The sequence below is a fragment of the Heloderma suspectum genome, chromosome 17 (genome assembly GCF_057233095.1).
Source record: "Heloderma suspectum isolate Gila_16-S chromosome 17, 16-S_ref, whole genome shotgun sequence".
In the NCBI taxonomy this organism is placed as follows: domain Eukaryota; kingdom Metazoa; phylum Chordata; class Lepidosauria; order Squamata; family Helodermatidae; genus Heloderma; species Heloderma suspectum.
Window position 1 is genome coordinate 7386539 of NC_139474.1, and position 24095 is coordinate 7410633.

At 48.5% G+C, this 24095-nt stretch overlaps 1 protein-coding gene across 13 annotated transcripts in view; it reads left to right on the plus strand.

Annotated features, from left to right (window-relative positions):
• Positions 1 to 2158: 2158 nt before the first annotated feature.
• The window catches only part of SYVN1 (synoviolin 1), a 37718-nt gene continuing 15781 nt past the window's right edge, over positions 2159 to 24095 (plus strand). For 9 of the 13 annotated variants that reach the window (XR_014786338.1, XR_014786339.1, XM_084824610.1 and 6 more), the window contains exons 1-10: positions 2159 to 2222; positions 8945 to 9100; positions 14432 to 14524; positions 15202 to 15354; positions 16431 to 16479; positions 17588 to 17691; positions 20312 to 20438; positions 21881 to 21980; positions 23325 to 23390; positions 23837 to 23953. Coding sequence is in view for 11 of the 13 variants with exons in the window: in XM_084824610.1 (XP_084680736.1) it covers positions 8969 to 9100; positions 14432 to 14524; positions 15202 to 15354; positions 16431 to 16479; positions 17588 to 17691; positions 20312 to 20438; positions 21881 to 21980; positions 23325 to 23390; positions 23837 to 23953 (941 nt within the window). In the remaining 2 variants the exon portion in view is untranslated. The other 4 variants (XM_084824611.1, XM_084824613.1, XM_084824616.1 and 1 more) reach the window with 2 other exon arrangements.

Below are 24095 nucleotides of genomic sequence, written 5' to 3' on the forward strand. Positions count from 1 at the left end.
GCTGAGGCTAGGGTGGCTGCCAGAAAAAAGAAGGAACACATCACCCAAAAAAGTGAACAAAAGACACAGATGTGTGTAAAAAGTCCTCAAATAGAGGACTGTCCTCTGTAAAGTATGGTTGAAATGGAGGCACTATTGTACCAGGGACAGGTATCATAAAATAGGAACTGCTCATACCAAATATTTATAATATTTAGAATAGGGACAGATAGAGAGTATGTAATGGGACTTGCGTCACACTGTACTCACTTCTGAGTAAACATGCAAGAGGAAATGTTATTAGTGGCAAATGATTTTTTTACTGCCAAAAATCCCCCCACCTCAACCCCGAATGAGACAACAAACATTTTCATGCTATGCTGCACAGCGGATGAGGGCCATTTCCCCAGTCCTGCTGGAAGTCTACTTAAGGCACAATCCTATGCATGGTTAGACAGAAAGAAGTCCTACAACTCCTACAACGCTGGCAGTTGTAGGACTTTTTCTGTCTAAACATGCATAGGAATATGTACTTAATTTCCTCTCCTTCCCTTTTTCCCTGTGTGCTGTCTTTTTTAGATCATAAGCCTGTGGGGCAGGACCTGTCTTGCTTTACGGATTGCCTGTAAACAGGTCTGGAAGCCTTATTTTTTTTGTTGGCTAATGGGGCAGAATAAAAATACTTCAAATAAACAAATAACATTTAGCTTTTAATTCTGTTAAGCCTGGCCCAAGGAAGAAAAATCTGATTGCTCAACACCATGCAGTCAGTTGAGCTTCAAAATCATAATCTGCAGAAAATATTTTAATATATGTAAATACTTATTTCGTTCTCTGTGAGGGATTACAGCTCCAGGATAGAATGGATTTTAATGGGTATAGTTACTCCTTGTCTCTTTTTGTGTGATGTAGTGGTTAGATTATTGAATTAGGACTGGGGAGAGGCAGGTTCAAATCCACACTTTCCCTGGTGACCTCGGGCCAGTCTCTCTCTCTCTCTCTCATTCTCTCAGCCAAAGCTACCTCGCAGGGTTGTTGTGAGAATAAAATAGATGGGAAAACTTTGTCTAGTCATTCTCAGCCTAACCTGCCTCACCGGGTTATTATGAGGATAAAATGGAGGGGAGAACGTTGGCCAGTCACTCTCACCCTTAACTACTCTACAAGGTTGTTGTGAGGAGGGAATCTCAGGCGAGTCTCTCTCTCTCACCCTAACCCACCTTATAGGCTTGTTGTGAGAATAAAATGGAGGGATGACTCTTAGCCAGTCACTGTCTCAATCTAACCCACCTCTCAGGGTTGTTATGAGAAAAAATGGGGTGGGAAAACCAGGTATCTTGAGCTCCTTGAGGGAGAGGTGCAGTATATATATATATATATATATATATATTTCACATAAATAAGAGACAATGAAGTTGACATCCTAGCACACTGACACGGGAGTAAATCTCATTGAACTCAATCGGTTTTACTTCTGACACAGAAGACACAGGACTGTGCTGAAGATGGTGCAACCTCCTTAAAATGGGTGTGAGATAGAAGTTCATGAGGTCTAGTGTCCAGGTGTTATATTTGTGGCTGAGATTTAAGTTGGTTCTCTCTAGAGAAATGTATTGGTCCCTCTGTAGTGTTCACACCGTAAGCTCGTGCTGATCTGGGAGAACACTGAGGCAGAGGAAGTTTAGAGTGACGTGCCCAGAGTTCATGTTACCGAGGTGGAATTCGAACCCAAGACACGAGCTCCAAACTCTCCCCCCCCGCATCCCGCTTCTCACTCCGCCTTTCGGCTTAGCAACGGCTGCTCCATCCCAATTGGCCCGACTCGGCAACAATTTTTTGATTGGAGGAGACTCCTGACTTTGGACCAATCAGCGGGAGCCACGGGACCCTCTTTCGCCCGTCCGGTCTTAGAGGACAACACCGAGCGGCGATGTTTAGAACGTACCATGAGAAGACTCGAAGAGGGGTGTGAATAAAACAAGAGGAGGCGAAGGGAGGGAAAAGAGAGGCTCTAATAACAAAAAAAGGCATTGACAATACTTCTTTAAAAACATAGCTGATGCGAATAAATCAGGTCTGGCTACCGTGGGGAGAGAGTAAAAAAAAAAACAACATGCTGAGGGGAGCGCTTGGTACGTCCTGAGCGGAAGTGAGGTGTCTCCTCTGCCTCGGAACTTCCGGGTGGGGAGAGAAGAGGAGCTGCTGGTGGAGCCTGAGGTGGGCGCAGACGCTTCCGGGGTTGGGTGAGTTATGGGGTGAGGGGGCCAAGGCCGGGGCAGCTGTCAGTGGGGAGGGAGAGGGGGGGGCTAGGCCCGGGCGGGGGAAGAAGCCCCCTTGGCAGCTGTCACGGTTGTGGGGTAGGGCTGTGTCGCAGGGGTGGGCAGCCTGGCCCCCTCCCCATGTTTTGGACTACAACTCCCACAATCCCTTGCCATTGGCAGTGCAGGCTGGGGCTGATGGGGGTTGTAGTCCAGAAGGTATCGAGGGCAAATTGGTTACCTACCCCGAAGCTGTCAGTGGCTAATAAGGGTGCCATCCTGTGCATGTTTAGACAGACAAAAGGCCTACAACTCCCAGCATGCCCCAGCCAGCCATGCTGGCTGGGGCATCCTGTGAGTTGTAGGCCTTTTTTCTGTCTAAACATGGATAAGATTGCACCTTACGGCTATTAGTCTAGGTGGCTGCATGCTCCCTCAGAGGCAGTATGCTGGGGAACGCGAAGGGAGGGTGCTGTGGTGTTACTTGAGTTAATATCACCAGTGTCAGAGGCAGCCTGTCTATATGCACCAGTTGCTGGGGAAATGGGCGGGAGGGTGCGGTTGCACTCAGGTCTTGCTTGTGGGTTTCCTGTGGGCAGCTGCTTGGCCACTGTGTGAACAGAATGTGGGACTAGATGGACCCCTGGTCTGATCCAGCAGGGCTTTTCTTATGTTCTTAAGTGCCTTCTCCTTCTGTACTGCGGTGTTACTTGATTTAATATCACCGGAACCGGAGGCAGAATCCAGTATCAGAGGCAGTAGGCCTATGGACACCACTTGCTGGGGAACATGAGCGGGAGGGTGCTGTTGCACTCATGTCCTGCTTGTGGGCTTCCATTTGGGGCAGCTGGTTGGCTGGACTAGATGGACCTTTGGTCTGATCCAGCATAGTTCTTCTTACATTCTTATGTTCAATCTATTTCCCTCCCCCCTGCAGCGCTTCCTAGGTGAAACTACATGGAAGGTAGCTAATGGGAGAGGTGAGGGTGGGGGGACACACACATGCTAGAAGCTTAGGTTTATGCACCCATGACTTACCAATCATATAAATGTATGTGTGCATGAAACTAAGCTGCTGACTCAGTAAAAGGCAACTTTCTGTTCATTTAATTCCACCCTTTATTTCAAATCATGAGGCCTGGAACCCTTCTTTTTAGGGAAAGGACCATAGCTTAGTGGTAGAGCACATGCTTTGCATGCAGAACATTCCCAGTTCAATCCCCAGCATCTACAGATAGGGCTAGGGAAAAATCCTGCCTGAAACCCTGGAGATCTGCTGCCGCTGATCAGTGTGGACAATACTGGGCTAGATGGACCCAGGGTGTGACTCAGTATAAGGCAGCTTCTGATGTTCTTCTGTACCTCTCCCAGGATACTCCATTCTCCCTCTTCCCACCCCACTCCAGCTGGCATTCAGCACTCTGTGGCTACTAAGTATGCCCAGTCTTCATTGGAGGTTTTTTGGGGGTGGTGTTGGATTTTTTTAATTGTTGTTGCCACCGTACCTCCCCTGCCCCTGCCCCAGCGTTAGTGGTGTGTGTGTGTCTGTGTGGGTATTTCTGGAAACCTTAAAGCTTCCCCTGATCAAGTTGATACCTTCCTCTTGTTTCTCAGGAGGCCCTTTTTTGGTTACCATCCTCTTGGTGCACGCCAGTTGAGTTTGCTGTGAGGAAGGATTGATCCGGTGTGGTTTCTTGATATTATTGGAACATGTATTGTGAGCCCCCCCTCATTGTGTAAAAATGCAGAGAGGCAGAATATATTTCAATTTACATCTTGCTTTTCTGTTCTCACACGTTCAAGGCAGCTTACATGTTCACCATGTAATAATATGTAACCTTTGTATAGCGCATTCAAGTGTTCGTATGCATTATCTACTCATAATCCTTAAAACAACCCTGTCATGTCAGTTAGCATTATCCCCCGTACTGCAGGTAGGGGAGGGACTGAGGCTTAGAGAGAGTGGCTGTATTTGCACGTTACTTCAAACCAAAAATTATGGGATAATAAATGAGGATTCATGGAGCCTGTCCTCTCCTCCCTTCATGCATGCAGGTAAACGAACTAGGAAGGGATAGCTTCTTGTCACAACTGACAAAGATTATTGTGGGATTATCGTTTGGTGCACCCAAACAAACCAGGATACATAAGCTGACAACAACCCCTTGTTTAGAACTGGCTTGCTCTCCTGGCGTGTTTGGGCTCACACTGAACCATAATTTCGGGGTTGGATGTCATGACAAACTATCACTTTCTTGGCTGGTTTACCCACTTGTGCAAAAAGAGGAGCTAAGCGAGAGCAAACCGGCTATTACACCGGCATGCTGCTAGTTCACAGCCTGGTTTACTCTTGGCTTAAAGTGACGTGTGAACCCAGCCAGTGGCTTGCTTAACAACACCCACTAAGTTCATGGCAGAAGTGAGATTCCAACTAGGGGCTTACCAATTCTCAGCTCGGTCTCTTGGTGGCTATGCTTCACCAGCTCTCAACAGATGCAGTTGACTAATAGCGATATACAATTATGTCAGTAAAAAGCTCTAATAAAAGCAACAGCAGGTTAAAATCATTGTAGGTTGCTTCCCCAATATGATGGAAACTTAGTTCTATGCATACACGCCTGAATTACTTGTTTTTATTATTATTTCAATTTATATTATGCCTCCCGAAGGTGGCTTGCAACATGTATGGTTTTATTGTGTTTGCTTTTGTTATGTATGTCACCCTGGGAGCTTCGGCTATAGGACAGCTCATAAAATGAATAAATATATCAAATATAATCAAATAATATCAAGATAAAATCATGTGAATAAAAGCTAATAATGAAAATAGCTAAAATAGTATCAGGTTGAAATTTCCATATGTTACTTCCCCAATATACAATAGAGGCTTAATTTTATGCACATTATTATTTCAATTTATATCCTGCCTGGGTTTTCACACACCCATGGTGGCTTCAAATAGGATAAAGTATGTAATATATATTAGTAGCAGGTTAAAGTAGTCATATATTACTCCCCCAGCATGATTGAGGTTTATAGAATGTATACTAATGGATGCTTATTGACTGACTTACTATGTTTTTTATTTACTTATATAGTGCCATCTATGTACATGTCGCTTTACATTGAATGAAAGGACAGGTCCTATGGCCCTGAGGATTACAGTCTAAGAATAGACAGAAGGGAGTTAGCAGAGGAAGGGGAGGAAAATGGACTTAGGTGGCAAAAAGCAGGGAGAATCTGCAGTTGCTTAAGTTGCACAGTCTTCAGCTTAGTTACACTAGAGTAGGGTATGGGAACAAGGAGGTTGTTCGAAAGGGTTCATGGAAAAGGTGTGTTTTGAGGGAGAGGTTCAAAAGAAGTAGCCTGGCGAAACAACCCCCAGTTTTGGCTCACATGTAATGGTAACCCATTGTTTAAACAGCCCAGAGTTCACAACCCAACAACAAACCATGGGTTCTCTTCCTGGCTTGTTCATGGTTAACAGTCCATAGTTAAACCATAGTGCAAGGTTTGCACATGATGTCAACCCATGATTCAACAACAACCCACACTCTGGGTTGTCGTTATATGCGAACAAGAGTCTCACACAGGGTGGAAGGAAGTCTCACGCAGGATGCCCTGGGAGGTAGTTCTAGGCATAAGGGGTAGCAAGGTAGAAAGGGCAGAGTCATTTGGGGGAGCAGGAGACCTTCAGATTGCTGAGGGTACTGGAGCTGGAGGAATGGAAGTCACAAGAATGCTTGTGTCAAGACAATGAAGGTAAAGAGATGGATGTGAGGGCAGGGCCAGGGAGGGTTTTGAAAAGAAGGATGAGAAGCTTGTGCGGGATCCAGGAATGGACAGGAAGCCGGGGTGGTGTACTTACTTACACCGTATGGAGAACATTTGAAGCAGCTGACTGTCATCAAACAGTCAGTCGCAAATTTAAGACTGATCAATAACAGTTAAGTAAAAAAGGGGGATGGAATCTTCTTAACATCACAGGCTAACAGTAGGCCCTATCCTCAGAGACAGCCTTCCTCAAGCCTTCTTAGCATCCCCCAGCATGGTTGGCTGAGGGATGCTGGGAGTTGTAGTCCAAGACATCTGGAGGGGACCAGGTTGGGGAAAGCCATCCAAAGGCCTTCCTAAAGAGTCATGTTTTGACATTCATTTGAAGGCCAATAATGATATAGCCAGGTGGGCCCTATTCATCTTGGGTGTGAGGACTGAGAATGCTGACATGAAGCAGGGTGTGTGATGTGATGTGATCTGAGAGTTGGTCTGATCCAGTAGGGTGGGTATATAGGGGACGGGGGGAGGCAATCCTTGTATAGCGTTTCAGGGTGTTCAGAGTGTTTATGTACGGTGTCTGGGTGTCATCCTTGCACCAGCATACTGCAAAGATGACGGGGAAACTGAGAGAGAAAGAGAGAAACCACCTAGTTAAGTCCATGGCAGAAGTGAGTGTTGAACTGGGGACTTCGTACTTCAACCTCTCTGCTGCTGTGCCACATCACCTCTTCAGAAATATGAATGATGTGGAGAAAATGGGCGGAGAGAACTTGCTGTGATGATGCCTTTAAAAGGTTGTCCATAGAGAACAGGCCTGGAGGAGAGGTCTGTCTGTGGCTATGAGTCAGGATTGCTGAACAGGACCTTCAGATAGGGGAGGGCTATAGCTTAGCAGCCAAGCACGTGCTATGTAAGCAGGATGTCCCAGGTTCAATCCCCGGCATTGCCAGGTAGGCCTGAGAGGGGGAGGTATTGGTATCTCCTGGGAGGAAGATAACAAATTCCTAACATGCAGGAGGACCGTCTATGCAAATACCATCCCACATACCGGTTGTTGCTGCCTACCATCAACAGAACATTTTCCAGCTGGTTAGTCCAGATCACGGGAGAGAACAACGAGTGTAGCAGGCGTTTGTGAATTTGCAGAAGGATGCAAGGGGGGAGTTCTCTCTTCCCTAAACTGGTTCTGTCCAGGTTTGTTGGTCTGCTAGCCAGGCTGCTCTAGACTTATAGCAAGAAGTTGCCTGTGTGGTGTAGTAACTAGAGTTGCGCATACCAGGGAGACATGGGTTCAAATTCCCAACCAGCCATGAGCAGCTCACTGTCGACCTTGAGCCAGTTGCTATGTCTTCACCTGACGTTTACTTCACAGAGTTGTGAGAATAAAATGGGGGTGGGCCTGGAGTGTGTGTCTGTGTTCATTTGTGTGCAGCGATCTTGAATTCCAGCTGGGAAGGGCGAGCGTAATGTTAGGGGGCGGCATAGAAGTGTCATAAATAAGGTTGCAATGATCGTGTAAGAAATAAGCTTGCAAGGGAAGTTCTGGCATTCTGGCACGCATAGAATTCTGTTCCCCAAAGGCTCATGGCCTTGAGCAGGGCAAGCCAGTCTCTTCCACATAGAAACCACATAGAATCCTAGGGTCGGAAGGGGCCTACAAGACCATCGAGTCCAACTCCCTGGTCAGTGCAGGAAGCCTGATTCCCAGGCGGTCTCCCATCCAAGTATTAACCAGGGCTGACCCTGCTTAGCATATGAGATCAGGCTCATCCAGCCCTTTGCTTGTGGGCTGTCCAGAGTGGAGTAGTATGCACTTTTAAAAACAAAGCAAGCAACCAACCGTTCTTAGGCTTTGCTCTGGCTGTTCTGCACCATCCCCGAATTAACTCAGCAGCTGTGCTCTTGTGCAGGGCTGGGTTTGTGCACGGGAGGTTTCTGGTGGCTTGTGCCTCATGCGGCTGCCGTTTGGGTTTCAACTTCAGGTGCCAAAATAGGTTGGATCACTCCTGCAGTGCGCACTTCAGCTTACTCCCGTTAAAGCAGAGCTTTGTGGGCTTCCAAAACGAAATTCCACATTAGCGTTTGCTGTAATTGATTTTGGGTGGCATTTGGTTGCCTGCTCCAGGAACTGCTGTGGGAAGTGTGCAGTGGGACTCCCTGAGAAGCAACCTTTTAAACCAGCAAATAATCTTATCTGTAGGTACGCCAGGGCTCTTGTAACCAAGCTGCTCAAAGAGGCTATTAAAGTGTATTTCACATTGCCTTTGATCCTGCCAATTACATTTCAGCTGCACTTCAAACTGTCACATTTTCCAGTTAGCATAGCTCAGTCATTCCTCATAAGCAGGGCTGTGTGTGTTGCACCATGCTAATGTAAATGGTGTTCAAGGGCATGGAATTCAGCAACTAAATCCTCTCAGTTATTCTTTAGCAATACTGTGTTTCTAACCCTCCTGGCTCCTAAGGTAAACTTGAAAATGTGTGGGCATTGGGCAATGTCTTTTTCAGGGGTCAGAAGCTGGCTTTCCTTGTTGCAGCGTTCACTGTCTTATTCCAGCCCTGGAAATACAACCATAGAAGTTGCTAGTTTGGAAAACATTTTAAAAGCCCCCCCCCCCCCCCCGCCTGCCATGTGGCGGCATCAAAGAATAGATATGTTTTTGTAAAGCATTTCCGGGTTGGTTACTGTGAGGCACCTTACTCTCGCCCTAGGTGAGCAGTGCCAGAGTACGCTAGCATGCCAGCAAAGCGCGTGTGTACAATAACAATGTTGCTCATCAGATGGCTAAGAATAGCAGCATGGATGTACTGGACCGTTACAATGCAAATTGGGCAGCTTGTTCAGTTTCTTTTGTTTTTGTTTTTTTGTCTGAAGTGTTGCTTCAGCCTGCATCTCTAACCCAGTCTCGTTTCTTCTCTCTCTTGTGCAGGCTGCTGGCCGCTGGGCTGGGGCGATGTTCCGAACAGCCATCATGATGGCTGCCAGCCTGGCCTTGACCTCTGCAGTGGTGGCTCACGCCTATTATCTTAAGCACCAGTTCTACCCGACCGTGGTGTATCTGACCAAGTCCAGTCCCAGCATGGCGGTAAGTCTGCATGCCCCGATTACCAGGGCTGGGGGACTTGACGTAGTCTTTGAGCATGTGGTTTAGGACTGTACATTTCCAGCTTCAATCTTCAGTTCGAAACAAAAGGGAGCTTGCGCTGTTCAGTACTGTCTACCTGACTGTCTAGAGCACCGCTCCTCAATGCGCCACCCACAAAGCTTTCCTCTCCCTGCCCCCTTCCAAAACATTGAGTTAAGAAAAATCTTGGGAAATCTTAGGGCAGTCTTCTTTCCCTCCCTCCCAGCCTCTAGCCTTGCTCTTTCTCTCCCCTCTCTACCCCTTTGCCTTCCTGTTTTCCCTCCCTCCCAGCTCTAGCCTTGCTCTTTCTCTCCCCTCTCTACCCCTTTGCCTTCCTGTTTTCCCTCCCCCCCATCTCTAGCCTTTCCCTTTCTCTCCCCTCTCTACCCCTTTGCCTTCCTGTTTTCCCTCCCTCCCTCCCTCCCTCCCAGCTCTAGCCTTGCCCTTTCTCTCCCCTCTCTACCCCTTTGCCTTCCTGTTTTCCCTCCCTCCCTGCCTCTAGCCTTGCTCTTCCTCTCCCCTCTCTGCCCCACACGCCATCTCTTTAGCTCACCTTTGTCTAGCCAGGCCCCCACAGCAGCCATTATGCAACTAGCCCCATTCACTGTGGGAGCCATTTTTTTGGTGGTGCCCACACCCCCCTCCACGATGCTGTTGGCGCTACAGAGTGCTTAAAGGGTGAAATGTAGCTTCTCTGCATATAAACTCATAGTACAGTTTATGGTAAATAACCAGCAGTTAAAACAGTAAAATACAGTTAAAAATCAAAGATTAAAAATGGAACTGTACAAACTCCACTAAAAGGGAACAAGAAAAACCCAACTAAAAAACATTCTACAGTGTTGATTTGTGACCTCTCTCTGACAGATGATGGCTGCTGTGCAAAATCTAGCCACTTTAACCGTGACCTGAGAAGTCCAGTCAGACAAGAGATACTAAGTAAAATAAAATTGATTGGTTCTTCCAGGCATTTTTGTATAATCGGGGTTATAAGAGAAGATCGAAGAACTCGATAAAAGTGGCAGTAAAGTAGGACATGTCCCACTGCCTCTTCTTCTCCCACTTCACAGAGCCATAACTGTTCTCTGTAAGGGATCTTTTTGGATCTACCTTCGAAAAGTGCAGATGGTAAAACATTCAACTTAGCCAACATAAAAGCTTTTCTGAGTTTAGAAAAGGTCAAATTAACTAAATAATTAGCAGGCGCAAATTCCCCTCTGTTATCCCTAAAAGCAGGGTATAAAGCTGCCAGACTTAAATGATTTTGAAGTTCAGTATCCCAAATTCACTGAGAAATACTCATTTTTACTCTGGCATAACCTAAGGTTAAGATAACAGTAGGAAAGAAACTTAAGGCTAACGGTTTCATACTCAGTGAATTTTTCCACTTTGATTGGAAGCAATCAGTTAACATAAGCGGAGGCAGTCCTACAGGCGAGAGCATCATTTTTAGCTAGAAATAAATCTTGCGTAGCCATACATGGGCCTCTACCAAAATTTGCCCTGTCTCTAATTGTATAATTGCATTGGGCACACAGCTTGGAATACCAAATATTGCTCTCAAGAATTTGGTTTGCACAGTCTCCAGTGGGCCAAAATTTTCATATATTCATACTTCTGAGCTGTACAACATCTGGGCTAGTACCTTAACAACAAAAACCTGGATAGCCAAGGGAACATGTAGCTGGTGAACAAGATTTTAGTGCCATGGAGCAGTTTGCTGATGAATTTCAGTGGCAAATCACCATTGGTGGTGGGGGGGGGGGTTCCTGGGCGCCCCACAGACCACACAGCAGCCCCACAGAGTGCTGGTCACATGGGGTGGGTCGGGGTGTGTGTAAAAATGGCCCCCGGGCCTCCCACAGTTGCCCACTCCTGCCGTAGGTGAAGTAAATGGGGATAAGGAGAACAGGTTGCTATCTCTTGGTTTTCATAATTCTGCCTGGTTAACTGAGATTTGACAGAAATAGATGAAGGTTCCCCACTTTTAATTAAGAAACCAAAATGGAAAGACACTAAATGTGACAAATGACAGGGGAGAAAGTGAGAAACTGTTCTTTGAAGTGCGGAACCTTTTAATGTTGTGAAATGGTTGTTATTTGCCCTGTTTTGTTTTTGAAAGTATACATCTGCATGTATCTTGATGCATTTTAGATTGCCCCTGAGGAAATGAATTTTGTTCCTGGATTGTGTCAGGCAGTTTCTCCCCTGCTCGTTTGTCTGCCTTTGAATTGGCAATGACATTGGCCTCTTCTTGTGGGTCTAATGGAGCACAACACCGCCCTGTTTTAGCCTGTCTTCCAATATATCTGGGGTGTTCCACTGGCTGTGTTCCTTGGCAGCAGTGTGTCTTGTGTTTCACCAGTATAATGGAGCGTCTATCAAATCCTGTAGCACTTTAGCTGGTGCATTTTCTGTATAGGATTGTGCCCTGAATGGCTGATTGTTGCAGTTCTGAGACTACTGGTGTGTGCGTTTAACATCTCTTCAGCACTGACAACCAGTGGTGCGGGGTGAAAATGTTTCTGCAGAAACCTTTCTGAAAAGTAAAACTTCCCACTACTATATTTCTGCAGAATTTTCTGTGGGAAGTTTTCAGGAGTACATGTGACGTGCAGCCTTGAAACATGAGCTAGGGACTGATAAATGTGCAGTGGGCATAGAGGGACCAGGTGACATTGGGAACATACTGGGAAAGTGGGGGTGGGGAGTGTAGTTTGGTTTAAAAGAAGTAATGCTTTGAGGAAAGGATGATAAGAGTTGGAAGGGTCTTTGAAAGTCATCTAGTCCACCCCCTGTTCAGTGCAGGAAATCTATAGGTAGAGACCCCCCAACAGATGGCTGACCAACCTCTGTTTGAAGACCCCCCGTGAGGAAGAGCCCTCCCCGCCCCCCGGAATTGTCAAACTGCTCTGGCTGTCAAGATGTTTCTCCAAATGTCCAGCTGAAATCGGCCTTCCTGCCACTTACTCCTATTGGATTTAGCTCTGTCCTCTGGATCAGCAGTAGTGGCTTCTGATTTTCAGCTTTCACTTGAAAAAGAAAGAAAACATTTTTCTAGCCCTGCAGGCTGCAAATCCTTTTCTGTACCTGTTCCTCTCTCATATCCTCCAGTTTTCCCCACTATTTACTGGGAACAGTGCAGGGCTTTGTTTTGTTAAGGGTAGCATTTTGATAGCTAGGGTAAGGGAGGTTGTTCTGGGCCCAAGGATTAGAGTGGGTCAAAGGACAAGCTATTATTTTTATAGATTTGTGGCAGCGTTGTTACGTGTAACTGATTTCACGGTAAAGTTTTCTAAATGGGATGTTGTTGGCTCAACTTTTCCACCATCTGAGCTTTGCAACAACAGTCAGTTCACACACAACACAGCTCGTCTTCAGTCCTTTGGCTCTTGCTCCAGCTGCTGGCAGATGTGACAAAATGCTCCCTATGTTTGAGAGAACCAGCAAGCCTGGGGAAAAAAAATCAGTTGGCTTGCTTGCCCCTGTGCTTAAAAAATTGGTACTAGTGCCAAAGAACTTCTAACTAACTTTTCAGCCCTGGGTACTGGTAAAGAGAGACTACTTTTGAACAAAAATGTAATGTTTGGCTGCTGCAGTGGCCCAAAGACTTGATGGGCCCCACGTTAGCCCATGTTGTGAAATTACTGCATCCTCTCTGAATGAAGTGAGATGGCAGGGCACCACCGTCTCTCCCCCTCCAGGTGGGCATTATCAAATTTGGCAGACTTAGCTTGGGGCGACGGAGCTGTATTCTGAAAGAAGCAATTGCAGTTCGTTACACCTGCGCACATTCAGGTTCTTAGTGTTACGTTTACAGCAAAGCAACGTGCTACGTTCTAGGTAACAAATTCCCTCTCTCGCATCCTTTGGTGGCGGGGAGTGCAGAGGACGGCAGCAAGTGCAGCTGAGAATATGTTCTTTTGAAGCAGAGTGTGAAGAAAACCAGTGTTCTTGTGTCTTAACTGGCAACTGAGAGTATCCGTGGGGCTGTTTTCAAAGGCCAAGCTGGACGCAACATTAACTGCATGAACGCAGTTAACATGCATGTTTCTTGTTGTGTGAATTGCAGCCTTGGGGAAACCTGAGCAGCTTTGGGACCACGGGGGATGGGATGGGGAAGTTTAACTCTACCCCCCTGGCCCCCCCTGGTGGTCCCAACAAAAATCTTCTCTCCAAAGCTGCTGTTTGCATTTCGAGGGAGTCTTCCATTGCTGCCAGCAGAGTCTTCCCTTGCAATTCAAACAGCACCTTCAGAGAGGACTGTATTTGTCATCGTTGAGGCTGGGGGGAGGGGGGGTTTAGACTTCCTATTCCCAATCTCCGTGGTCTCAGCCTTTTGCAAGACTGCTCTGCACATAACAAAAACCAGGCATGTTAATAGCAATTATCCAATGTCCCGTGGAATTTTTGAGCATATGGGAATACCCCAAAGACCCGGTATCGGTGCACATGCCCATCCTGCAAAATTCTGTTTATGTCGGCACATTCTAGGCTGTGCAGAAGGAACTCCTAAAGTGTCTCCTTCAAACACCAGTTTTGCTCTAGTTTCTGGGATGGAGGACAGTGGTGTGGGACGTGCTTGAAGTCTAGGCTTCTCCCATGTCACCCAGGATTGTTCAGTCTTGCCAGAGCAGTGTGGGATAGAGGTGCATCCTGTGGTAACCCCAGAGGGAGCCTTTAGCCAATGGGTTTCTTAGTCAAATAAGAGTTCTTCTGCCGGGGTCTTGACCCCATCTCCCTTGGCAAAAGCCACATGGCAAGCAGTTTTCAGAGTCTCTTCCCTTCTCCAGCTCTCCTTTTGGGTGCAATAGATTCATAAAGTTGTGCCACCAGTGAACATCTCGAATGCAGAACTGTGAAAATATTGCAACGTGACCGTCATGAAAATGGATGTTGTCAGCATTGGCTGTCCTGCACTAGCTTGTTCAGAAGTGCTCCATCAATTTGTAAGCATTTGGGTAGCCTGGAATACTGTCATTCATGTTTGCTGGTTTCTGCAACAGCAGTTCCTGTTACATACTTGAAGAAAAGAGTGTTTGGTGTGGGGCACTGCAAGGAGATACTGATGGACCACAAACAGATTAAAATATCCTCTTTTGCCAGCAGTGGTGCTTGGCAACACTTTATCTTGCTAGTGTCTGATTAGTGGACTGTAACGAAGATGAGAGTACCTTGATAAATCTCATCTGGGTAGTGCAGGGATCTGTGCTAAAACTGATTTCCCACTCGCAGAGATGTGTGCTAAAAATGATTTCCCACTCCTTGTCATTTTTCTACTTCTTGTACCAGGTGCTGTACATTCAGGCCTTTGTCCTGGTGTTCCTGTTAGGCAAGTTCATGGGCAAAGTGTTTTTCGGGCAGCTCCGAGCAGCAGAAATGGAGGTGAGCCATGCTGGGGAACTATGGTGGTAGCCATTGGACCATGGTCTTGATAGGGACCCAGAAATCTGTGGGGTTGTCCGTCTTAAGGGCTTCATCAAGGAACCAGAAGCTCTGGTCTCCTTTGTTTGGGCAGCATCATCCTGTGAACATGGAGGGGGACCTTGTTTTGCTCACGTTGCTCTCTTTTTCGTAACGGCCATCTCAAAAGGGGAGAGAGCTTTGCGTCATTTGCTCTTGAAGAATTCAGTCATAAATATGATGTGTATGGGGCAGTAATGTCCACCGTTTCCCCATAACTTGGAACGAGGGGCAATGGACGGAAGAGGGTTTTGAAGACATCAAGGGGAGAGGCGAGAAGTTCAGTTGCCTTGTCCTCAAACATTCCAGATGTGTGGCATCGGATTCCTGAGCCTTTTGAATACCTCAAGGGCTAGAAACGCCCTCTTGTTCACATGAAGTGGGGGCTCTGGGATTTCTGCCCCAGCTCCTGGCTGGATTCAACCTGTGTCTTGTAACTGCAGATGGGCAGTTGTCTAGGCTGGCTACAAAACAGCAGCTATTTGGAAGCAAAGTAAAAGAGGTTGCAGAGGTTTTTTTGTGGGAGGAGAGGATGCCTGGGGGTGTGGGGAGGGATCCTGGATTAGAGAGAGCGCCTTCAATCAATCTCTCTCACACAGCATCTGCTTGAGCGGTCATGGTATGCAGTGACCGAGACCTGCCTTGCCTTCACAGTCTTCAGGGATGACTTCAGCCCCCGCTTCGTCGCCCTCTTCACCCTCCTCCTCTTCCTCAAGTGCTTCCACTGGCTGGCTGAGGACCGGGTGGACTTTGTGAGTATGAGAACGCAAGCATGAGCAGCCTGAAAAACACACGAGGTTAGGCTGAAGGTCCCCTCGCTTAAAGGCATTTGAATTTGGTGGTGGTGGATGGGGCGGGGGGTTTTATTTCTTGAAACATTCAAGCAGTGCAGTTTGGCTTTGTTCAGACTTCTTTTACACCTGGAAGCCCTGAGGTCTCTCAGTACAGTCTTACAGGAAAGGACAGTTATGGGAGGGGGGTTAGAGAGCATAATGTGAAGGTTAGTACCAGCACTTTGAATTGGGCCTGGAAATGAACTGGCAGCCAGTGCAGATCTGGCGTAATAGGATGAAATCGGCCAGTCTCTGTTAACAGTCATGCTGCCCTAGTTCGGACTAGCTGGAGCTTCCGGACCCCTTTCAAAGGCATCCCCACATATAAAGCGTTGCAGGAATCCAAATGTGAGGTTACCAGAGGGGGGTGAATGGTAGCTAGGCTATCTCTGTCCAGATAGGGTCGTCGTTGCTATCTTAGCCTAAGCTGAGGAAAGGTGCTCCGTGCCACTGAGGCCAGCTGTGCTTCCAGTGACCGTACTTCCAGTTCCTCGTCACCAGAATTCCTTGTTAGCATCAACCCAGGAATAGGGGGCGGGGTGGGGGGACCACCTCTTAGGTGCCAATGCCAGACCTTAAAGAGCCTGGGGACTTTCCCCGTTCCGGGGACCAAGCCTCGGTCTTTCCAGCTGCAGCAGTTGCTGTTCTGCAGGCTCCTGGGTTCCTCAGAGCGAAGGGCATTTGTCCTGAATGCAGAGCAGCCTTGTGCAGGGCAGAGCGCCAGAATGCAGTGACAACGAGCATGTCGTATATGTAACAGAGGCATTAGTAGAGGCATAAGGCATAAGAAAGGCATAATTTATTATTTATTTATTATTAAATTTATTAATCGCCCATCTGGCTGGTCACCCAGCCACTCTTATAAGGCATAAGAGAGGCATAAGCTCGGCCAGTTAATCAAGATTTCAGTTCCTGCTTGTCTGGTGGCCATCATAAGGGCGAGGGAGGGTTTAGTGGGAGTTGGCTGACCCCGTTCTTTGTTTTCATTTCTCTAGATGGAGAGGAGCCCTAACATTTCCTGGCTCTTCCATTTCCGCATTGTATGTAAGTACCTGTCCTCTTTCGTGCCTTGATTTAGGTGCTTCGGTGCTGCGGCCGCCACAAATCTCGCCCCGTTTCTTGCAGAAGACAGTGACTGCAGCTGGGGCCAGATGCATTCTGCACAAATCTGGATGAACAGTAGCTCGGTGGCAGAGCGCGTGCCCTGTTGGAAATACCTCAGAGAGCTTCTGCCTGCAGGATCTGCTTGTCCTGGCGTTGCAGAAGGACGGACAAAATGGCAGGGAGGGTGGGGGAAGTGAGCACGAGCAGACGCCAGTCCTCCGTCGGTGGCTTCTGCACCATTTTAAGCACTTCCTTCCTGTGACTCTGCAAAGGAGGCAGGTGGCTTGGGAAGATAATTTCAGGTGGCCATTTGCATGCCCAGGGCAGCAGTTAGCCAGGAAGGATAATTTCAGATGGCTATTTGCATATGATGCACTGGCACAAATTATTATTAGTAGCAGTAGTAGTATTTTTATCTTGCTCTTCTTTGGTGTAAAAAAAAAAAAAAAAAAAGGCAGTCCCCCTGTAGGCTTACAATCTTAAAAAGGCACAACGCACAAAGAAAAAGGAAGCGGGGCGGGGGGGATTAAGTCTTTCAGCAGGGCTGGTGGAACGGCCCCGCTTCCCCTCTCATCTCCCTCAGTACAAAGCCCCCCACGACCACTGGATGCAAGGTTTTTTGTTTTTGTTGGGTAAACGCCAACATAAGTCCTACTTAGAGCAGACCCCTGAAAACTAATAGGACTTAAAATTAGTCACGACTGACTTAGGCCCCATTCATTTCGATGGCTCTACTCTACTCTACGTAGGACCTATGTTAGTGTTTACACATTATTACCTTGAGTGAAAATGCCAAAGGGAACAAATTCTCTGCTAGAGCCGATGTCCTGTGCTTGATCTGCAAAGCCGTGATGGGATTTCTGGAGTCCCAGATTTTGCCTTAACTGCTCGCTGTATCTTTTCTCAGGGCCAGGGGACCTGTGAAGAGTTCCCTTAAGATGCGGTGCACGTGCAGAGCGTGGTGGGGTCGGAGAGGTGGCCTCTGTGCCACCCTTGCCCTGCTTGCTTTCGCTGACCCGGTGGTGAAACCCTCCCTCTTGTTTTCCAGCTCTGATGCTGCTCCTGGGCATCATGGATTTCCTCTTTGTCAGCCACGCCTACCACAGCATCCTCACGCGGGGAGCCTCTGTCCAGCTGGTCTTTGGGTTTGAGGTGAATGCATGCTCTTGGCGGATGTGCGGGATCGCGTCCGCAGTGGCTGCTTAAGGTCCCCCAGGGCCTTTGGCGCATGGGCCCCTTCTCTTTGCAATCCCCGGCCTGTGCATTCATTCACCTGTGACTGAGCCCAGGGATAGCAGGGTGTGGAGTGAAGAGTAGGGAAGTGTAGTCTCCCAGCTCCGATTAATTAGTTTCTACAATTTGCGACCCATTGTCAGAAATGGATTGTCCTTTCCCTTCGCATCCGACACTGCAGTAGACAATGCTTGAGGCTAATATGACTTTATTTTGCTAGAGGCTAGTCTCTCTACAAATGCAGATTCAAGTAAACTCCCAGACTGCCCCAGTCCCTAACAACCAAGCAACAATTTCTAACCAGAGGAGATGAACCAGAGGTTAGAGAAGCTGCTGGCAGTTTGGGTATGAACCTTCCTGCCAAGCTAGCTACGCAGCGAAGCCCCTCACTCGGGGTGGCTCCCTCCTACATTGGCTTCCAAGAGTGGCTATCCAGGTGGAGCATCTGAGACCTGCCCCTAACTTTTCCCACTTCGTTTTGCGACGCGCCCTAGCATCTCTCAAGTCACATCCCTCCTCCGAAACTTGAGTTCTGATGGTGGAGGGAGGAGGCAAGGACTCGGCCTGGGCTGTATGTTTGTCAAGGCCTTCAGAGGAATCTCTCCCAGTGTCTTCGGGCTCTAGGGAAGATCCCTCCCCCAGGCTCTGACCTACCTATTCCAACTCTGACCCAGAATTGGAGCCGTCAGACATCTCAAGAGGCTTAGACTCATCCCTGACACCCATTCCTGGTTTTTGGACAAGTTGATAGAGCAGGGGTGGGGTACCTCAGGCCCGGGGGTCAGATCCAGCCCTCCTGGTGTCCAAATCATGCCCCCTTCCCCTAGCCTCACCTCTTTCTCCAGCCACTGATCCTTTGGTTATTTCCCAGCTTTGTGCACCTTTTCCCCACATTCTAAAAGGTCGGAATGCCTCTCTTAGGGCTTAGTTGCTGGCAGGAAGCTTGAAGCTACAACAGGCTGATCCTTTTTGTATTCCCCCCCCCCGCCACCCCTTGCCATTGGCCTCCAGGAATGTCCCCAAAGTTTAATCCGTCCCTCAGTCTGAAAGAGGTTCCCCACCTCTGCAGGAGAGCGACTCTTGTAGTGCTATATTTAACCATTCTCCTGGTCACCTTTGGCGACCAGGAATTCCATGCAGGCGAGGGTGTGGAATTCCCTCTAGGCATTTAAATGGGCTGGAGAAAGAGAGACAGATTGCTCCGGTGTATTGCCTCTGCGGTCAGTATGGAAGCCAGGAAAGTTGATGAAGGAGAAATGGATATCTCTGTGTCCCGTCCCGCCCCCCCCCCCCCCCCCCCGGCAAACTGGCTTCTATGCTGATTATGGAGGAACCAAAGACTCTTCCACGGCCAGCATGGGAAGTCAGTGGAGTAGAGAAACTGAGCTCTCTGTTTCCCCTTTGTCAGTCTGCTCTGCTTCTAGCCTACAGGGTGTGTGTGTGTGTTTTTTTTTTTTACTAGCCTGCTTCTTACTCGTACGAGGGTGCCCGTCTTATGAGTAAGAAGCCTGGGAGGAAAAACAACGTTTGCGGGCTAGTAAGTTTTGGGGGTGGGGACTTAGTAACAAGGCTAAGTTACTAAGCACTATTGCTCGGTAGAAGAGCAGTGGAGAAGAGGGCCAAGTGTGACATTATGGGGACCCGTGCGTGTCCAGGCAGAAGGGCACACTTGCTGTGCGCTCCTGACTCTATCTATGCCTGCAGCCGCCATGTATGTTCTCTTGCTGAACCTCCCATTCTGAGCTAAGGAGCGGGTTTAGAACGGTTGCATCAAGCTGGAGTGAAGACAGACTTTTTTAGGTTAAACAGAAGAAAACAGCCAGTGATTAAGACTGAATGTAAGAGAATGTCCAACCAGGAGAGGTTTAAAATTCTAAACAGGAAACCTTGCCGGTTTCCAGACAGAACTGGGCCGGCGTTTGCGGGGATATGTTAGCGGTCTTCGTTCTGTGTCCTCTGCCTGCCGTGTTGGGCAGGTTTTACTGCTAAATACAAGCACGGGAAGGCATTTGGCCCCTCTCTTGCTGTAGCCTTTGAGTTTTTCACAATGTAGAGCAGGTTATGTGGTGTCAGGGGCCTGCCTTGGACCCATGGGGCCCCAGCCCCCAATCCAGTTCCCAGGGCCACGGACCTATTCCATCGAATCCTGAATGTCCATTGGTGCCAATGGAAGCTTTTTCCCCCGAGCTTGATTGACGTGTAGAGGGCAGTTTTCATGGGCAGTTGCAGCGGGGAGCAGGGCGAGGAGGATTAACTTTCCCCTTCCCAGATGCTGCAATGCTCTGCCCCCAAATATTCCCCTGCGTGGCAATTAAGCTTTTTAAAACCCCTTTTTCCCGTCAGTAGTTGACAAATTTATTTTATTTGAGATCATTTGGGTGAGAAATTAATTGGCTGGCTTCGCCTCCTGTGAAATTTAAATAAATCCTAGCAATTACGTCCAGTTATTTTATGCAAGATTAGGGAGAAGTAAACCAGTGGATGCCTCATTCTGCGAACTCACTCATATTTTTTCCCTCCCCGCACCCCGTTCCCGCAGTATGCCATCCTCATGACGATGGTGCTCACCGTCTTCATCAAATATATCCTGCATTCCATTGACCTCCAGAGTGAGAACCCCTGGGACAACAAGGCCGTCTACATGCTCTATACAGAACTCTTCACAGGTGATGGATTCGGGGGTAGAGTGCTTGCTTTAGGTTCAGTAGGCCTCACGTTCATTCTCCATGTAGGGCCAGGAAAGACCCCTGCCTGAAACCCTGGAGAGCCACTGCCGGTCAATACTGAGCTGAGGCCTTTATTCAGAAGCATGAGGACTAGAACCTTACTTTAAGGATGGGCTGCGTGCAAAGCTCGCCTGACCTGCTTTGCATGCAGAAGGGTTTCCTTTTGATCCCCAGCTTCTCCAGGTAGGATAGGGAAACGCTGGAGAGCTGCTGCTAGTCAACAGAAGTGGGTTAGGTGGACCCCATGTTCTCAGTTGGTGTATTTTTACTTATTTAAAATATCTGGACCCTGCCTGTCATCTGAATGATACCAGGGCGGTATACAAAATGTAATTGAAAATCCAAATTAAAATAAAATAAAGGGACAGTATCAACTGCAACAATAAAAGGCAGGAAATATTATAAAATGGGGAGCTTGCATCAACCAGTTTAAGGTAAGCCCTGCTTAAAATGCCCGGGTAAATGAAGAGGTTTTGACTTGTCGCTGAAAAGAATGTCGGCAACTTCCTGGGCCCACGCTGGCTGGGAATTATGGGAGTTGCAGTCCAACATATCTGGAAGGCACCTGGTTGGGGGAGGCTGCGATACTGGGAGGGTTGATTTGTGACAACAGACCCGACTTCATGGCAACAAGACGGACAGTGAGCGCACCCTTGTGGCCGCTGCGCACCTATGATTAGTTTGGGGCATTTCCTCTCTTGTCCTCTTGGAGTTACAGTTCTGGGAAATGGGGAGGCCAAAATGCTGTCGTTGCAGCTCACTCTGAAAATATGGCACGTCGCGTACACTGTTGCTGTGCTGCATACGCACAAGAGAAGGTTGGGCCAGCGCCTCTTGTCCGTGTCAGGCTGGGGCCTGCCTGCGTGCCTGGCAAAGCGTTTGCCCTGTCTGCCGTTTCAGCCCACCATTAGTGGCTCCTGGAGCCCGCGCTGTTGCCCTCAGTTGCATATGTGCGTGTTGCTTTCTGACATCCACCCTCCTCTGGTTTGCCCTCCTAACTTCACACTGGCTGGCAGCTAGCCCTGCCCCGGGAACCCACCTGCACAGGGACGACTGCCTCCGGGTCTTCCAGCCTCGGATTTTGCCAGCTTGCTATCTCTGTTCCTTCCTGGGAAGAAGGTACAGCTAGAAAGGCATCAGGCTGGTGGCTTGGATGCTGCTGCTCCTACCAGACGTACAGCAGCGGCTCCTGTGCTGGCTCGCACTGCTGCTTCTCTTGACTCTGTGCCGGCTGCGGAGTTCTGTTGCCCAGCCGTGAAATGTGACTCAAATCTGTATGTGCTTCAGGTGCCTTCGCGCCTTCGGTTCACGCAAGTTTAGCAGGTTGCTGAGCATCGAAAACAGGGCTGGGATTGACCCCACCTCTTTCTCCTCCCCCCCAGGTTTCATTAAGGTCCTGTTGTACATGGCCTTCATGACCATCATGATCAAGGTCCACACCTTCCCGCTGTTTGCCATCCGGCCCATGTATCTGGCTATGAGGTGAGGCGCACACGCATCTGCGTGCCCTTGTATGCATCTACGAACATCAGAAGGGCCCTGCTGGATCAGACCAAGGGTCCGTCTAGTCGAGCATTCGGTTCACACAGTGGCCCGGGAGAAACCCACAAGCAGGACAGGAGCGCAACAGCACCCTCCCGCCCATGTTCCCCAGCAACTGGTGTGCATAGGCAGACTGGCCCTGGTACTGGAGGTCACATGGTGGCCTTCTCCAGGAATTTGTCTAATCCCAAATTGGTGTCCATCACCCCATCTTGTGGGAGCGGATTCCATAGTCTGTCTATGTGCTCTGTGAAGACATTCTTCCTTTGATCTGTCCTGAATCTCCCACCACTCTGTCTATCTGCAGTCTTTGATGCGTGCAGAATACAAGTCCTCTGACTCGAAAATCGCTTCCAAATATTCCTTGAGAATCTTTATGGCCGCCTTGTCCATCACGGTGCCCTCCAGAGGTGTCGGACTGCACGTCCCATGATCCACAGCCAGCATGGCTGGGGGTGGTGGGAGTTGCAGCTAGGCACATCCGAAGAGTGCCAGGTTGGAGAAGCCTGCTTCATGGTTTGATGGCAAGTGGAGATAAATAAAGTTTGTACTTTATCTCTTGCATCTGGATCACCAGCTGATGCTTTTTGCCCTCCGCTTTAAGAAAGTAGCGACATAATTGTTTTCAGACTTTTTTTAATGTATAGAGTAAACCCGCTGACGTAAATATGAAATGATTGGCCTTTTAGTCAGCGTAGACAGTGCCACTAACGCTGGCCTACCTTACAGGGTTGTTGTAAGGATCACCAAGAGAATGAAGGTTAACTGCTTTAAACTCTTTTTAAAGTGGTATATAACTGTGAAGTGATTATGATGATGATTAGGCACCTGCCCACCCCCTTAGATTTAAAACATGGAGAACATTGCCTCTTGCTCCTTTTCCTATGGCTTTGCTTTGGGGTGTGGACTTTGTGCTCTCTGTGCACTCCCCCCCCCACCACACACACACACACACACTTTACTGGACAGCCATCTGCCAGGGATGCTCTAACTTGGATTCCTGCCCTGAGCAGGGGGCTGCACTCGGTGGTCTTGTAGGCCCCTTCGAACCCTCCTATACTATGATTCTATGATCTTCTGTATGTAGGGTAGCAAAAGCAACCTTAACAGTTTATTACAACCGTTGCACTTTTGCTGCCTGTGTGTTCCTAACGGATATCTAGTTTGACATCTTCTGTCGCACCCAGACTATCGTAGTTCTCAGAGATGCCCTTTATACGTCATCTTTGTAAAGCTTTCAAATCGGCGGCAGGCTCAGACCGACCTTCTCCTGTCTCTGTCCAGGCAGTTCAAGAAAGCTGTGACGGACGCTGTCATGTCCCGCCGGGCCATCCGCAACATGAACACCCTGTGAGTATTCGCCATGCCGCGGGCAAGGAGGTGGCGTAAGGCAGCGGCCCTTCCGCCGCAGGCAGAGGGAAGGATTCTTTCGGCAACCTTGAGTGAAGAAATCAGCTGGGCGGGCTAAGGAATCGAACAGAGAAACTGAGGGCAGGCCAGCAAGGCCAGCCAAGAGTTCTCCGGCACTTTAAAGACTAATCCAGCATTCCCCCACCTAGTCCCCCCCACTGATAATTTCGACTTCGGCTCCCGTCAGCCCCAGCCAGCCTCCCCAGCGGTCAGGAATGCTGGGGGGTGTAGTCCAAAACCTCTGGAGAGCGCCAGGCGGGGGATGGCTGGGCTAATGTCTTTTTGCACAAGCTTTGAGGAGCAGTTATTCACAGGCCGTCAGGTCCATGCCATGTATTGGCTCCTGCATACATATGGAAGACTCATGGCCACCTTTTCCTGCTCAGGTACCCCGACGCCACCCCGGAAGAGCTGCAGGCTATGGACAACGTGTGCATTATCTGCCGGGAGGAGATGGTGACTGGCGCCAAACGCCTGCCCTGCAATCACATCTTCCACACCAGGTGGGGAAAGGCTGAAGGCTGGCCACCCTTTGCAAATCCAGGCTTTTACATGATTGAACGTAGGGAGCCGGTTTTATACTGGCAGCGTTTGCGTGTCGTGCTCCCCTTACCGTTTCGCAATTAAACGCGGCCAGGGAGAGGA